General features: G+C 44.5%; 1 protein-coding gene across 1 annotated transcript in view; it reads right to left on the bottom strand.

The window, feature by feature from the left end:
* Positions 1 to 260: 260 nt before the first annotated feature.
* Positions 261 to 18406, bottom strand: part of LOC140421302 (beta-soluble NSF attachment protein) — a 78573-nt gene continuing 60427 nt past the window's right edge. Inside the window, exons 10-11 of the mRNA XM_072505930.1 lie at positions 7796 to 7846; positions 261 to 4150 (exon numbers count right to left, since the gene is read on the bottom strand). Of these exons, the coding sequence (XP_072362031.1) occupies positions 4052 to 4150; positions 7796 to 7846 (150 nt within the window). The 3' untranslated portion in view covers positions 261 to 4051. The remainder of the gene's footprint in view (positions 4151 to 7795; positions 7847 to 18406) is intronic.

An 18406-nucleotide genomic window follows, 5' to 3' on the forward strand; every position in this document is an offset into this window, starting at 1 on the left:
AAAGTGGAGTTGAGGATTATCAGATCAGCCATGATCTCATTGAATGGCAGAGCAAACTCAATGGGCTGAGTGGCCTACCTCTGCTCCTATGTCTTATGTTCTTAAGTAATGCTAGATGTTACCTGGTAATGTGGAAACAGACTCTGTTCTGGATAGTACTGAGGGGGATAGAATGTGAATGAGCAAGTGGAGGGGACTGAGAGTGGAACCTCATTGTAAGTTCAAGGTACAGGGGGAAAAAAAGCCAAGGAACACATAGCTTTGATAATAGACAGGATATTTTATTTTAATGGAGGAATTGGTTTTTTTTGTGTGTTTCAGTAACAGACCAATTTTCAGAATCATTGGTCTTCACAGTTCTGCAAATTTGACAAAACACCACAAGACTAGATGGTCTTGATGCATTCAATATTAAACTATTTCTAATACACATTTGTTAACAATACCTATGAAGACACAACATGCTGTATTTAAATAATTACACTGGGACAACACTAATATCGAAACACACCACATTGAAACAAGCATACAATCCGCACGACATAGTGGCAACAGCTCAGTGCCATTACAAACAAGCCGGGTAAAATACCAAGAAAAAAGCCAGTGAAGTTCCTGCCAAAATACTCGCTGGTTGTCTAACAAAAAGGAATACACAGCTTTGCAGATATTTAATTTAAAATTTAAACCAGGGAGATGGATGTGTGTGTGTGAGGGGGGGGGGGGGGGGGGGAGAAGTACTTTAAATTACCTCTTAACATCAAGGGGTGAAGTTCCCCTGTCAGAATACCTTCCTCGCTGGAATTAGAAGGAATTTCACCCCTATCTTTTTGAAGTCTCTCTGGCTTTCTATGGCATAGTTACAGCTATCATGCCCCACAGTTGTCAAATATTTTCAATTAAATCCAGTGAGAGCTCTGGGATCACTATGTTCAAATAGGTTTACAATTTTACAGGTGTGGATGGGGAAAAAATTCCAGAATTACATGCTTAATCAACCGAAGAGTGCTACTCTTGTACCGCTGTGTTATTTTGCCAATTGCTGAGTCAGAGTTTGGAGGATACAGCTGTATAGCAATTGCTTGGCCTTTGCTGGGACCACAGAAGAAACCTCAGATATAGATTTTATTTTGAAAAGGGATAGGGAAGAAGACCGGATTTCTCAATTTTCACTATAAAATTGATTTGTGTGGGGGGGGGGAGCAATATTCCTGACAACTGTGGGTCGGTGTGTTTCTGGTCAACTCGAGCTGGGGGAGAGACTAACTCCATCTAAACAATTTCTTTAAAACAAATGGAGTTTTATTAATTTGAAAGTCATTTGCTGAAAGCTCCAATAAAACAATTTTGTTATTTTTTCATACTAAAGAGAAGGAATGCAAGAGAAGTTATTTAAATTCCTTCATCCCAATGACTAAATTCCTGTGTGACAGGTTGCAACTCACCAGATCACACATCAATGATATTTGCAGCATTTCATTGGGAATGTAATGAGGGAAATCCCAATTAATGTATTTTCTTATTTAGTGCCCTATGCATAAAATGTTTCTCTAGCTCAAATAACTGCATTAAATTAATGCTACAATAAAAGACTCAAATCCACCATTAATAGAATGCCTAATAAGGAAGTTTCATCTACATTTTCAATCAAATGTTCGAAGAATTGATTTCAGTGAAAATTGCTGCACTTGCTAAATTGGGCCTTTGCAACAATTTGAACCTTGATCCCAGAATATCATCTGCTACTAGAAATTATTTTTCACAGCACCATTGTAACTCCTGTTTTTGCACAATCCAACTGCAGGTACAAGTTATACAAACTAAATAATTATAGCTTCTAGTTTCTTTCCACTCTTCAAAAATAAATAACTTTAATTCAATTTATATTCTTTAGGTTAAACAGTTGAGGATTTAGTTTAAAAAATCAATTTACAAAATATTGAGACAAGAAAACACAAAACAAATCACTCGAGTGTAACAACTAAACAGATTTGGAATGAGCACTAGTGAACATGGAGGACACTTCGTCCCGACTGGCACCTCTTGCTGCAAGATAAGCCTGCAATTTTCACTCTGAAAGTAATGTTATGAACTGAAAATACACAACAATACCTGTACTGAGTTCATTTGTCCATACCCAGCATCTGCTTTTGACAAAATTAAAATATTCTAAAACATAAAACGCCCATTCGTGCAACGCGAGTCAAGTCCAGCCTTGTGTTTTCATCGAAGAGCCAGGTTTGAAGCCATAAAATAGATCAAGTAAAAGTTCAAGGTCAAATCTGAATACACAGTATCACAAACGCAGAAAACCAAACATCATCGAATGCAGTCATGTATTTGTTTCCAATGTGTAAGTCACAATCACAGGAACACTCAGTACATTGACCAGCTTCTTCCGGATACTTTACTGTATGGGAACATGTTTATAAGAAGAGTGCTCGGCTTCTAAAGATTGCATACGGGGATGGAATGTATTTATTTTATGAAGTATAGTTTATGGAGCCGGACACTTCGAATGGATTTGTATCTCCTCTCTCCCTGCCCTGAGGTGCTATTTCTTGTCCTGCATTCAGCTTATTATTTCTACTTGTCAATGGCAGAGTGGCATTTATTTAGTCTTGAAAGCTTTAAGGATAATACTGCTCATTTAAATCCATATGTGGGAGGCAATATTTGGTCAGTGGACTCACCTTTTACATTGATTGCTTGCAGTACAATTACAAGATCCTAACAGCATCATTACTATTCCCTATAACATAGCTAGGTGTTTCACACACTGACCAAGTGAATAATTTGCTCTGGTATGCCTTACAAGAAGTTTTGCAAAAATCATTCCCGACAATACAGTTCACAGCTGAACACCTTTAAGCCCAGGCTAATAGTGTGTCGACGATGGACTTGCACCCACGTACAATAAAGCAGCAGCAGCACACCATTAGACCCAAGATAGGCGGTTCTAAACTTTGTTACATATACATACACAAACACACAGGCAACGTCAAAAAAACTTCCCAAAGCCTTTCACAAAATATTCTGTTTTCTGGATTTACAAAAACAAACTTCCATTTATATAAAATATCACATACTCACTTAGACATACTGCCAATTGGAAAAGTTGCCACATTACCAACTATGCAACATAAACAGAAACAGCCTATGCCTGACACTACATAAGCAGTTTAAAACAAGCCTTTTCCACCATGTCCGTGAGCATTCGAAGGTTAAAAAAATAAATAGTAGATTAGAATAGGTGGTTAAAAGAATGCCAATTGAAAGTAAAATCTACTTCAGCCATGTTAATTCAATTATTTACAGCTTGGAAATAAATGTGTTTTGATACATTCTTAAACCATTCCACAAATCAGACAGAACTAACCACTTTACGGACTGTTTAATCCATAACCCTAATTGGTACGGCTGACATCAAACATTTTTTAACATACAAAATGAGACACGAAAGACTTTGAGTTTTTCCTTTTCCTTACAGTTATCTATGAATCCTGGCGACTGATCATATTTTTTTGAAATCAACACCGGAAAAAAAGTGCAGATTAAGTTTTCGAACTGGAACATTTTGTATCGCTGCAGAGTCAACATTTTAAAATAAGTTTCAATGATGTGCCATTTGGTGAACTAGCGTCATGAACTTCAGGGTTGCCCAGAGTGCCGGAATTTCAGAAATTGTACTCCAACATAAATTTCTCCACAGTCCTTTGCTGCAGCTGCCTGATAAGACTTTCACTGGCACAAAACAGGAAATTGTACTAGAATTCAGAATGGTTTTCAAGCAAAATGAACGTTAAAGATATCTTAATCATGCCCTTCATAGTGCTGCGATGGTTATGGCTGGGATCATTCCCCAAATTGGACATTAATCAGCAGAATGGGCAAAAAACAAAATGGTTGAATGATACATTATGCTGGCATATTACACAAAGGAAACAAAACTGAACTATTAACATTGAAACAGGTATATTCATGTTTGTTACAACCCAGTACGCACAATAGCATGTCACAACTTAGGAACGGCGCCGCAATTTTTGCATAGCTTTCACTTGAGATCTCCTTCTCCGTGAATGGATTTTTTGATGCGTAGCAACATTGTCGTCAGCCATTGGTCCAATCGTGATATCGAATCAAATTCTTTCACCTATAGGAATAAACAAAAATAACGTCCATCCAACTGACAAGGACTATTTGATATATGACAACATTTTATCTGCCTTAGAAAAGCACAAACACACACCTGGAGATACCTAGGTAATTCAGAATTTCTAGCTTTACCCATGTTTGACATGGGTGCCATGGGCTTCATGCAGTCAGATTCAATACTTTATTTTTAAATTTAGAGTACCCAATTCTTATTTTTTCCTAATTAAGGGACAATTTTAGCATGGCCAATCACCTACCCTGCACATCTTTGGGTTGTGGGGGTGAGACCCACGTAGACACGGGGAGAATGTGCAAACTCCACACGGACAGTGACCCGGGGCTGAAATCGAACCCGGGTTCTCAATGCCGTGAGGCAACAGTGCTAACTACTGCGCCATTGTGCCGCCCCTGTCCAGATTCAATACTAAAGGACCCCCTACTACTGTGCCACCACTTCTTGTGGTTCAGGGCATTCCCAGTAATGGCAATGAAGGAGAGTGGCTACCGGTATGACTCTAATGTATGATTCAGTGAGCATGACTATGTTAGGCTGTTGCTTGACGAGCCTGTGAGTGAGCTCTCCCAATTTTTGGCACATGTTAGTAAGGAGGACTTTGCAGGGTAGACTAGGCCATGGCATCCAGCTGTCGTTTCCAGTGCATAGATCAATACCGTGTAGAGCGTCCAACTCTTATTTGACCTTTTTTGTAATGGTTTGATATAGCCGAGTAGCTTGCAAGACTGCCTCAGATAGTAATTAGCAGTCAAGCACATTGCTGTTGGTCTAGAATCCTGTGTAAGCGAGGCAGGCTAAGGACAACAGGTCTTCTCCAAAGGAGGTTAATGAATCTGATGGTATTCACAGCAATCTTGTAGCTTCATGATCATACTTTACGAGACTAGCATTTTTAAATCAATTGCATTCAAATCTCCCCAGCTGCCGTGGTGGAATTAGCATTAGTCCAGGCCTCTGTAGTACTAGTTATATAACATTACCGCAAGGCTACCATTCCCATCCCTCCTGTAAAATGGCTTTGCAGGTGTTGAAGTTTCTCAATAGAAAAATCAAACCAATAGCAGCAAAAAATGAATAATATGCTCCACCCCATATCTTGTTACAATTATGAGCTATATAAAATGGTTACACTTTGGGACTGTGTCTGTAATTTAAGGTAAATGAAGTTAGCCTTGTGACCTGCGCTGACGTCTGCCTGCTCTGATTATTAAGGGATTTAACAGGGACCAGATTGTTTTACTAGGAAGAAGATGCAAAGTATTTACATTTGAAGTCAATGGCAGAAGCCTCTATGCGGACAGAGGATAGACTGAGTCTCTAAAGTCCCAGGAAAGTGTTCCGAATGTCTGATTGTAAACAGTTGTGCTTAACAATGTTCATATACTTCCAAGATAAAAGAGAGTTGGGTTCTGAGGAATAACTAATCAGCATTTCTACCTGGATACAAGGCCCATGTGATTCACATTGCCATAGTGATTGGTCTTTGAGGGGGAAGGATGTGAGACTTCCCTGAAAACTCTCAGATAAGGTTAGTCCTCAAAGACCCTAGAGAAGGAGAGCAACTATAAGCAGCAAGATGCTGTGGTTCCTCATGTGGAATTGTGTGGGTGTGTTCACACTTGGACTAAGAAAACAAAATTCAGGAGGAGTTAAAGTGAGAGTAGATTTGCTTAGCTTGCACTTTGAGGAAGAACCGGTGAGAAAGCCTCACTGTGAAAGTGAGGACCGGGAGAGACGAATGGTAAGTACAGGAGATGGAGAGAGGTGGGGCTGGTGAGGGCGAGGGGTTTATATTTGGAGGAGAGGTTCGCAAGTGTGGAAGAGCTGCCGGAGAGAGTAGCGTTCCTGAAGGGAATTGAATTTAGGTATTTACAAGTGAGGGACTTCGCAGGAAGGTGTGGATAGGGTTTCCCAGCTGTCGAAATATTCCCTTTTGGAACGGTTGCTGCACCTGGACGTGGAAGGGGAGGGTGGCATTGGGGACATATACGGGTGGCTGGAGTAGCAGGGGAGAAATGCAAGTGGTGAGGATCAAGGATCAAGGAGAAATGGGAGGAGGAGTTGGGGCGGGGGGGGGGGGGGGGTGAGATAGGATGGGGAGTGTGGAAGAGGCGATGTGCAGGATGAATTCGACCTCTTTGTGTGCAAGGATGAGTTTAATACAGTTTTAGGTGGTACACGGGGTACACATGACCCAGGTGAGGGGGAGTGAGTTCTTCCAGGGGTGGCAGGCGAGCATGTGAGAAGCGTGGGCAAGGACCAGCAAACCACGCACATATGGTTTGGGGGTATGAGAGGTTAGAGTGATACTGGGCGGGAGTCTTCAGGACGCTAGCAAAGATTGTGGGGATAGAGGTCGGGCCAGACCCTCTGGTGGCGTTTTTTGGGGTGTCATAAATGCCAGAGCTGATGGAGGGGAGGAAGGCCGATGTTGTGGCTTTCGCCTCTCTGGTTGCCCGGCGAAGAATTTTGCTGGAATGGCGATCAACAACGCTACCGGGGGTGGCAGCCTGGCTAGGGGGACCTGTACAACTTCCTCTGACTGGAAAAGATCAAGTTCAAATTGAGGGGTTCAGCAGAGGGCTTTGAGGCATGCTGGGATTGTTCACTAACATGTTTGAGGAATTGTTTGTTGCGGAGGATGGTGAAAAAGGGGCTAAACCTGTCCAGCCTGTAAAATTGTGAGTCGGGAAGAATGTTCCCCAGATTATTCATGTTTTTGTATTTTGGAATATATTTGAAATAAAATACATGAAAACAAACTACCAGGCTAAGGAAGGGAAAAAAACAAACGTAGACTCTTCGAAGCTACAGATCTCCTTGGACTAGGTCTGGGAGAATTGAATGTCTATTTAAAGGAAAGTGTAAAGTAAATCTGTGAAGCCGCTTTCAGTTGTGCTAAAAGAAAAAGGGGAATTTCCTGTTTGGTAGTCTGAAGTATAAATTAACCACAAAGAGAGTGTTTAGTTGATAGTGCTTTTATCATAGAATTTACAGCGCAGAAGGAGGCCATTTGGCCCATCGAGTCTGCACCGTCTCTTGGAAAGAGCACCCTACCCAAGGTCAACACCGCCACCCTATCACCATAACCCAGTAACCCCACCCAACACGAAGGGCAATTTTGGACACTAAGGGCAATTTATCATGGCCAATCCACCTAACCTGCACACCTTTGGACTGTGGGAGGAAACCGGAGCACCCGGAGGAAACCCACGCACACACGGGGAGGATGTGCAGACTCCGCACAGACAGTGACCCAAGCCGGAATCGAACCTGGGATCCTGGAGCTGTGAAGCAATTGTACTATCCACAAGGCTACCGTGCTGCACGTAGTTTTAGTTACAATAAAAGTCGTAAAATGTGAAATCCTGTCTGGTGATCCTTTCAGCTATTAACTGGAAATTTGAATTTCCTTTTAAAGGCTATCGGTCTCTATGGAAATTTAAACACTATGCGTCAGATCACCAATTCCTGAACTCCTTCGATAAATGAAACAATTAATAAATCTGAACTCCCACATCACGATGGATGTCGACCTATGTTTCTGAAACAAATGTTATTCAAAACGTATATTTTGCCTCTGCAATATTAATGGGGTTGAACCTTTCACAACTTGTCGGTACTTACTGCTTCGGTGTAAGCTTCACCATTTTGTTCCTCATGAGCTTCAAGCAATTTCTATCAACAGGAAAAAGAACAGTCAATACGGATGCAGGTGCAAGTTCACAATAGGGCTGCTATCCATCTGTTGTCATGCCTGTCGCAATGAATTAAGTGACCACACAGAGGTAAAGACAAAGTACAACAAGGGACTGAGGGGGGGTGGGGTGGTATATCTGGGGCAGTCCTAGTTTTTGGAAAAATGAGAGTCTTGAAAGACTTGCATTGATATAGAGCCTTTGACGACCAGCAGACTCTGCAAAGCGCTTTACAGCTGATGAAGCACTTTTAGACATTGAGATATACCACATGCCAAAGATAAAAATAGAGTGAGGGGAAATATGATATCCCCTTGGGGGATCCCCTTGGCTGTGCCTATGTACTGAGGATAGATCTTAAATTGGGAATCTGATCAATGGATTTATAACTGTTATTTTTCATTCTGTCTCTCACTGTTGATGATATAAAGGTTTATTCTGACAACTTTCTTTTTTCAAATAGTTATTGGGACTGGTGTTCTCCTCAAACCTGGAGTATCTTTCCTGTGCTGCAAAGATTTACTGCCACGGAGAACATAGCAGTGATAGGTACTCCAATCCAAGAATGCAAGTGGTCACTTTATTTTTGGCATCGACCAGGTCCCGAACTCAAGTCATTGTCTATTTTACTCTATATTTTACTATATTTTATTACACTGGGATGGCTTTGTTAGGGCAACAAGGAGTCTACACCGAGTAGATCGAAACATAAACTTACTTTATTTTACAATTACAATTATTTACAGTACCAGTTGTTCCCTATTGGGTCTTCTCTAAGCAGTGCCTTACTGGCCAACTCTATTTATACAAAGCCAAGTAACGTGAAGCATCCCCGTTATTCTGCAAGTTCAACGGGGTAGATAATCATCCCTACCCCGTAAGACCGGTGCGGGTTATAATAGATGGGACCAGAGTTATAAATTGTTAAGACTTTTAATTCAGGGCTTATTTTAGCAAAGAACTGTGGTTGTTGTCTAAACATAAATGAGCAAAAGAGGGCAATAAACAGAATGATGGACAGCGGCAAGCAATGTATAGTAGCTGCTACTTCTATCATCACATGCAGATGATAATGACCAAATTTGTCATAAAAATAAGCTTTATACAGTATCAAGCATTAGCGGGTTTGAGATATTTATACTTTTGTAACTAAGGGGTGAGATTTTCGGACCCTTCCTGCCGACATGATACCAGTTGCCATAGTTTGCCGCCTCCCCCGCCGTGCCAGGGAGTGGGGGGGGGGGGCGGTGGAGAAGGATTAGGAACTAATTCTGAGGATAGATCTTAAATTGGGAATCTGATCAATGAATTTATAACTGTTATTTTTAATTCTGTCTCTTTCTCTAGATGATGTGAATGTCTATTCTGAGTTATTCTTGCAACTTTCTATTTTTAAGTAGTTATTGGGGCTTGTAGTTGTTGCCCCTCAGCCCTTTCAACCTGCTCTACTATCTAATAAGATCATGGCTAATCTGATTGCAACCTTTCATCTATTGCCAATAACCTTTCACCCCCTTGTTGATCAAAAATCTATCTCGCTCAGCCTTAATAATATTCAACGACTCTGCTTCAACTGCCTTTTGGAAGAAGAGAGTTCCAGAGACTCATGACCCTCTGCGAGAAATAATTCTCCTCATCTCTTGTCTTGAATAAGTGACCCCGTATTTTTTGATTCTGCCACGCGAGGAAACATCCTATTGTGGCCATCTGGGATGGCCACGTCCCGATTACAAAATGGACACCCGCAAAGAATGCAGGGAAAATTGGACAATGCTAAGAAACAAGCAGGTGCAAGCTCTGTCTGTTGATTATAACCTTTAACGCTCAGACAGGACCCAGAAACTACCAAACGATTTATAGACTAAAGAGCCATCTCCGGGGACAAAAGGGAAACATTTAGATACACAATGTTAGGACAGACTCCCGCTGGCGCCAGCAGAAGCTAAGACAAAGCAGACTGACAGTCACCAGGACACGCCCAACGATCAGGGAACCACCCCTCTATTGGAGGAAAATCGATACCGATGATTGGGAAAGACCCAATTAATTGAGGCCAAGTTCAAGGCCCGCCCAAAAGAGCGTGAAGCCCTTTGCAGTATAAGAGGTATCACCCAAGGGAGAATCTTCCTTCTTTGGCTTTGGCTTTCACCGAAGAGAGAGACCAGCCTAGCAGCTGCAGCAGACCAAGTAAGTTCCAAGTTAACGCACGCTATGAGATAAACGCTCCTAGTTGCGACCCTGTAAACAGATCAACCCAGCAGCCTCAGAACCGAGCAACGGCCATTGTTCCTCTGACTGAGTGGACGCCCGAAGCTTGATAGGCTTTAGTAATAGTGGTAGTTTAGTTCGTAGAGTTTATGCATGAGTAGATTTGACTGTGTGTAAATGAATGAGCATTGCTTTTGAACTTACTAACTGGTGTATCGAGTCATTGATCAGTATTCGGTTCTGAACCTTGTGGTGGTGTCGAAAGATACCTGGCGACTCTTGAGCAAACGTGATTAAATAGAGCCAAATTAAGTACCAACCAAAAATTAGCAACATTTACTGGCAACATCTGACGGGACTCGATTTAGAAGTGGCCTAACCACTCCGAGAGAACCCAAAATTTGAATTGAGAATCCAATTGGGAACAGAAAGAAAAACCACAAGCGTCAAAACAGTACTGATCAAACCTCTGAGATTCGGAAGTGTGTTAATGCATGCGTACTAACAGGGATACAAGGTAAACCGGAGAGATTTTGTTGCGTAAAACTGTCGGGAATTTTGTAGGCCGGAAATTAGCGTAAGCCGTACCCGTGTTTACATCACCACTTTATCACCCCCTGTTCCAAATTCAGTAGAGAACCTAGTAGAGAAATGGCAATGAAGGCAATGGACCGCCTTATGAACCCCCAGGAATTCGAGGTCGCAGCGACCAGCAGTAGAGTAGGACAGTGTCGCGTTTGGGAAGAAGAGATCAGGAAATATCTCAAAGGGAAAGGATGGTCCCTTTGGAGTGAATTCTGTGATAATGAGGAAACAGGAACCGGGAGTATAGGACATACTTGGTGGGAGAACCGGTCAGAGAGCCACAAGAAGAGCTTGGGAAAAGCTCGCAAGCCGATGGCAATCGTGTCCTGTTTGGCACAATTGCGAGGCACAGAGGAGGTCGTTAGGACACTCCGTAGAGAGATAGAGGAGAGAGACAGAACCAGTGAGGTAGACGTGAGTGAGGTAGAGACAGAGAATCGAGATCTGAAAGAGCAGTTAGCAGCGAGGGACAGAGAGTTGGATGATGCCAAGGGGGCACATCAGTCTAGTCTCACGCATTTGAACAGCTTTCAGACACAATACGATAAGGCCTACCAGGACATGCAACATGTGGTCTTGGTAAGACTAGAAACAGAACAGCGAGTACATAGATCCCTGAAAGTTGCCACCCAGGTTGATAGGGTTGTGAAGAAGGCCTATGGAGTGTTGGCCTTTATTGGTAGAGGGATTGAGTTCCGGAGTCGGGAGGTCATGTTGCAGCTGTACAGAACTCTGGTACGGCCGCATTTGGAGTATTGCGTACAGTTCTGGTCACCGCATTATAGGAAGGACGTGGAGGCTTTGGAGCGGGTGCAGAGGAGATTTACCAAGATGTTGCCTGGTATGGAGGGAAAATCTTATGAGGAAAGGCTGATGGACTTGAGGTTGTTTTCGTTGGAGAGAAGAAGGTTAAGAGGAGACTTAATGGAGGCATACAAAATGATCAGGGGGTTGGATAGGGTGGACAGTGAGAGCCTTCTCCCGCGGATGGATATGGCTGGCGCGAGGGGACATAACTTTAAACTGAGGGGTAATAGATATAGGACAGAGGTCAGAGGTAGGTTCTTTACGCAAAGAGTAGTGAGGCCGTGGAATGCCCTACCTGCTACAGTAGTGAACTCGCCAACATTGAGGGCATTTAAGAGTTTATTGGATAAACATATGGATGATAATGGCATAGTGTAGGTTAGATGGCTTTTGTTTCGGTGCAACATCGTGGGCCGAAGGGCCTGTACTGCGCTGTATTGTTCTATGTTCTATGTTCTATGAGTTGAGAAATTGCAGAAACAGTGCAATGATTTAAAAGCAGCCCTATGAGCACTCCATACTTCCACAACGGAACAAAGGCAGAGCTTCGTAGACCATGCAAAGTGCTGGAAGCAAATTGCAGAATTGCAATCTCTGCTGACCATGCAAAATGGATTTCAGAGTACATTCGGACCCCAATTAGACGAAGAAAACGGCCCCAATTGGCAGGAATTGAGCGAGACTGCCCATAGATACGTACATGGGACATGTACGCAGGGGAAACCCTAGAAAAGGAAAGCGCCCCAACCCCCAACCGAACAGGCAGAACACCCCCCCACCCCACCCATGAATCCTGTGACCACACATCGCAGGAGAAGGAGAAGCAGACTTCCTTTACACAACCCCGTTAACCGTGACCCAATTACTGGACGCGTGTGGAAAAATTACACCGTTCCTTCCCACTTCAGACCCCCACCAATTTTTCGCGAAAGTCAGACAACAGGCAACCATGGATGGCCTAGACGAAAAGGAGCAAGTGAAGCTCACAGTTTTAAGCCTCGACCCTTCATTCGTAGCAGCCCTTCCCGACCCACAGAATGTAGGAGGAGGCACACTCCAAGAGATGCACACAGTGATCCTTTATGCGATCGGCTTCAACAGAGGAGACCCCATAGAAGGCCTAAATAAGTATAGGCAAAAGAAGACGGAGCACCCCACAGCATTTGCTGGACGTTTGTGGATTCACTTTACCGCAGTTTTTGGAGAGTTGGCCCGCGCCCATTTGTCCCCAGATAATATGGCCAAATGGACCCGAATTCTAGTCTCCCACGCCACAGAAGCAGGACGAAAGCTTGGGCAAATTATGACCCCCTCAGATGAGGCCCGCAATGAAAAATGGGTTCTGAAGAGATTGTCCCGCGCTTGGGAGCAATCAATTGCAGGCAAAACTGCATTTATAACTGCCGATGAAGAGCAGGTAGAAATGAACCCAATTAAAGCACACCTGAACCCCGCATGGGTAAATGAGGGCAGGAACAGCCAACCCCAGCCAAAGCTCAGGAATGTTATAATTGTGGACAGCTAGGACACTTTGCATGAGAGTGCAATGCACCCCAGAAGCAGCAGAGAAACCAGACAGGCAGCCTAAACAAGAATAGGGCAAAGCCAATCCATAGCGTTAGCGCCTGTTCAGAGAGTACAGACAGGAACGGCACCAACTGACGGGGTTCGGGCTCCCCAACTTGGGTCTGCGACACTCTTTGGGACAAGTCCGGTAGACCGGTAGTAGCAGGCAAAGTTCGGGGACAACCCGTAGAGTTTCTTTGGGACACAGGAGGGTCCTGCACCACACTCAATTCCTCCATGATGTTACAGCGAGACATGTGGCCCACAGCAGACACCATTATACTCAGCGGTTTTACAGGCCATTTATAACAGGGACACATCACGGCCCCTATAGCAATACAGACAGGGAACATCGCAACCAAGCACCCCGTAGTTTTAGTTGATCTGCCCCGGACAGTTGAACATATCCTTGGTATCGATTTCATGAGATCTCATAACCTTTCTTTTGACCCAGTGAACAAGTGTGTATGGAAAATGGCAAAGGCAGCACGAGCCCCCGCCATGCTCACAGTAAGAGAATACATAAATAGGATTAGCTCAGTAGGAGACTTCTGGTTCGACCCTCGAGCCATTAGTGCAGACAAACAGGTTAGGGCAGTCCTGCAGGAACACAAAGCAGCATGTGCACAGCACAAGCACGACTGTGGCAGTTTGACTGGCTTTGTGAACGTTACAGGTCCCGACCCTAAACCCCAGAGGCAGTACGGATTTCCCCAGGAAGCAGAGGGAGAAATCTCCAAAGTAATAGAGAGTTTGTTGGATCAAGGCATACTCAGATCAGTAACCTCCACAAACAACACACCAATTTGGCCCGTCAGGAAACCGGATGGATCATGGCGACTGACCATGGATTACCGGGAACTGAACAAAGTAACCCCAGCAGCAGCCCCCACCGTAGCCACAAGTCCCGAGATCATGCTCAAACAGGGACTCCAGTCAAACAAAAATTCGGTTTTGGACATTAGTAATTGCTTCTGGTCCATTCCATTGGCTAAATCGTGCCAGTAAAAATTCGCCTTTACATTCCAAGGGCAACAATACACGTGGACGTGCCTTCCACAAGGCTTCCACAACTCCCCCTCCATTTTCCACCGACAGCTGGCAAATGGATTAGCAAAATTTTCCCATCCCGATTGTCTGGTCCAGTATGTAGACGACTTGTTACTACAGACAGACACAAAGGGAGAGCACATTTTGCTTCTCGCCAAACTCCTAACACGCCTAAAAGAAATTGGTTGTAAAGTCAACCCCAAGAAGGCCCAGATTCTGAAAGAAAAAGTGATTTACTTGGGAACAGTGATCGCTCATGGTAAACGCGAGATTGAGCACAAGAGAATTGACTCGATCGTCAAATTGCCCCTTCCCCACAATGTCTCAGCCCTCCGGTCATTTTTAGGAATAGTTGGCTACTGCCAAAACCATATTGACGGTTTCGCCATTAAAGCAGCGCCCCTTTCTCAAGAAGCAGGCACCTTGGGAATGGCTTCCACAGCATACAGATGCCGTGGACGCTTTAAAAAGAGCACTCAGCACAGCCCCCGCCCTACAGGTCCCAGATCACATTCCCCGTACGCTATAGAGGTAGCAAGCAGCGACCGAACCCTTTCAGCCGTGCTCCTCCAGGAACGCCACGACGAGTCACGCCCCATAGCATACGCCTCACGCATGTTAGACCCTGTAGAGCAAGGATTTTCTGCTTGTGAAAGGCATCTGCTCGCAGTTTTTTGGGCAGTGCAATACTTCGCCTACATTACAGGACTCAACCCCATCACCATTATCACAGAACACACACCGACACAGCTATTGTTAGATGGCCGACTTAAAGATGGCACAGTCAGCCAAATCCGCGCAGCCCGTTGGACCCTTCTTTTGCAGGGAAGGGACGTCACGGTAAAGAGAACCAAAACCCACACATTCCTTGACGATAATTTGCAGTATGCAGGCACCCCTCACGAATGTGAGATCATCACCACTAAACACAACACAGGCCCATTTATTCCCAAAACACCCCCCAGGAAAACAGGTAGTACACCCCAGAGACCCCAGCCCACAGACACGTGCGCACCCCTAAGGATTTATGTGGATGGCTCATCCACAGTGTTAAACGGAAAGAGAATTATCGGTTGCGGTATATATGTAGAGGACGTGCAGGGACGCGCCCGAGATGAAATTTCCTTGAAGTTGCCAGGACACTTAGGCTCGCAGGCAGCAGAGCTGGCAGCAATTGTGTATATTGTAGACCACCCAGACTCATTCCCGACCCTAGCAGACATCTATTCAGATAGCTTGTATGTCTGCAATAGTTCCTACCACTCTGGGAAACAAGAGTATTTGTTTCCGTGGACGGTAAACCCCTACCCTCAGCCCCATTACTCCGCCATATCGTAGAGACAGCGAAGGATAGGAAATACGGCATAATTAAGGTTCACAGTCATCATCGTTCTTCCCGCCCCCGGAAACGTTAAAGCAGACGCCCTAGCGAAGGCAGGCTCCAGACATGGTTATTTTTGGAACCCCCCTGAAAGCACCCCAGTACATGCAGTTCAGACCAACATTCAGGATTTAGCGAAGGCCCAGAAAGAGGACGAGAAACTCAGGGAAGTTTTAAAGGGCACCTTCCCAACCCCGTACGACAAGTTTAAAAATGCAATCACCACACATGACAGTGTGATTTTAAAGGATGGTCTTTATATAGTTCCCAGCCAGGACAGGAACCAAATCATTTGTCAGTTTCATGACAATCATGGACACCAAGGAATTGAACCCACCCTAGGCCACCTCAGACCGCTTTGCTGGTGGCCCGATTTAAAAATCGATGTCACACACTACGTAGAGAATTGTTTAATCTGTGCCCAGAACAATCCGGACAGATATGCAAAAAAGGTTCAACTTCGCCATACCCGCCCCGTTAATGGACCCTGGACAAATCTCCAGATAGATTACATAGGACCCCTACCCAGTGCAGAAATGGTTACAAGTATGTGTTGGTGGTTATAGACACCTTCACAAAATGGGTGGAATCATTTCCGTCAAGAAATAATACGGCCAAGACGACGGCTAAAATATTAACACACCACATCTTTACAAGATGGGGCCTCCCACGCAGTATAGAGTCCGATCAAGGCTCCCATTTCACCGGACGTGTAATGAAAAACGTCCTCACGATCTTCGGCATTACACAAAAGTTCCATATCGCATACCACCCCCAGTCAAGTGGTATAGTAGAACGAATGAATAGGACATTGAAAGCCACCCTCAGGAAAATGGTACAGCAAAATAACAGCACCTGGGATTCAGTACTCCCAGTTGCTTTGATGTTTTTAAGAAACACAATATCCATGTCCACAGGATACACCCCCCACACCCTCATGACCGGATGCCCCATGAAAGGCACTGAGTATTTATTAGGACTGGATTTGGCCAGCCCCGCAGTCACCGCCCTCACGCATGAAAATGCGGTTACACAACTAGTACAGAACATAAAGGCAGCCCAACTCGCCGCAGCAGTGAGACTTGGAACCAGGAAGAAACAGAGCAAGGCCTGTTTCGATAAAACAGTACACGCCACTGAGTTTACAGTAGGGCAACAAGTTATGCTTTCCCTTTACAACCCCAGTTCATTCCTTTCCCCAAAATTTTTCAGACTGTACTCCATTTCGGACAAAGTCAGCCCCTCAGTATACAAAATAACCTATCCCAATGGTATGTCTGCGTGGTTTCATATAAACCAGCTCAAGGCTTACGGCTCACAGAATAACCACACACACCACATCCTGCTCGCAGCAGATGATCATGCCCTGCCCACAGATGACATCTTCCTACCCTCCCCCAACCACTCCAGCCCGCCCTCAGACACGACTTCAACTCCGCCCCCAGAGGTACGACTCCGCCTCTCCTTTCCCTCAACCAGCAGCGACAGCGATAGCAATCAAGATGACGACAGCCACAGCACACCACGTTACGACTATACCCCTGCACCAGGCCCCACTCCCAGTGAATCTGAGCATGATTCTACCGACCCATTTGAAATCACCTATATCAAAGCCCCTGACCAGACCCACCGCCCGACGATTACGGATTGAAGCATAGTAGCTCCAACCCCGACACACGATTCTGGAACCGAGACAATTCGTTCAGGCTCATCCGGAATGATGAGATGGACCCCAATTCGCCCCAAGCAGCTTTAGCACCGTTACTGCAGACAAGAGTTTGGCAGCCGGGAGAAGATGGTGACTTAGAGTCTGACTCCCACCAAACAAATCCCTTTGCGACCCTGTCCGCTATTGAGCAGTGTGGTGTCCAGATGGAGAAAAAAAAGGAACCGATGGAGAGATACGGTGTCCTTTCTGATGGAACCTGCACCATGTTTGTTGAATGTTTGTTCGTTAGTGTTATCGTTAAGTGTTGTGTGTAAACTCAGAAAGTTGTTCCACGGCCCCACGTCATCACCCCTGACGCCCAATGGCTGTTAGAGGAACTAGTTTGTTCCTAGAAACTTGTTAATGGAACAAGTTGGTCCCAGACAATAGTTCAGAGGAACTAGTTTGTCGACAGAACCTTGTTAAAGGTACACGTTTGTCCCAGACAATGGTTCAAAGGAACTAGTTTGTCGACAGAACCCAACTCATAGTTGCTCTCCTAATTCGAGAGGCAGCCCCCCACGACGACCACATTCTTACCCGTTCTTGCCGGTTGCTCAGGCAGTGGAGAAACGGCATTGGTCCCCGCCCTGCCTGAGGACCCCCCCTCTGGTCAGCTACGCTCGGGTAGAGCACATACGGCATTGATCACCATCCTACCAGGGGACTCCACCCATTTCTTACCTGCCGCGGCCCATACACACCCCATTTTGCCTCGTTACGTTCAAAATTCTTTTGTTTGGTTTTGGCAACCCTTAGGTTGCTTCCCTATGCTATTTACATCCTCAAACGTTGGGATGGTAAATCACACAGACTGCGAGACGGCTATAAAGGCAATCTTTTATGCCTCAGTTCCATAACACCAATTCAGCTTGTCATGAAATATTGATTAGTTAAGTGAAATATAAATAATTAAATTCATGTATAATTAGGATATTATACTTCAGAAATGAATAAATGGTTACCTTAGTTAAACGGGCCAACAGACCTTACCCAAAAGCCTTTGCAGATACATGCCCAGGACATCTCATCAGATAGAACTTTTCCAAACTGTTTTATATGAACATCCTGGTAAAGGTTGTTACAAAAGCTTACACAGGGCACAGATACAGCATAATAGTGTCCCAGGAATAGTAGAATATTTAAGCTCGGTGTGGTAGTCACCACTGTTGTATTATATTGTATATACTGCACTGCATAAGAGGTTATAATGGTAAGGCCCCATAACACCAATT

Source organism: Scyliorhinus torazame, chromosome 1, assembly GCF_047496885.1.
Source record: "Scyliorhinus torazame isolate Kashiwa2021f chromosome 1, sScyTor2.1, whole genome shotgun sequence".
Lineage (NCBI taxonomy): Eukaryota > Metazoa > Chordata > Chondrichthyes > Carcharhiniformes > Scyliorhinidae > Scyliorhinus > Scyliorhinus torazame.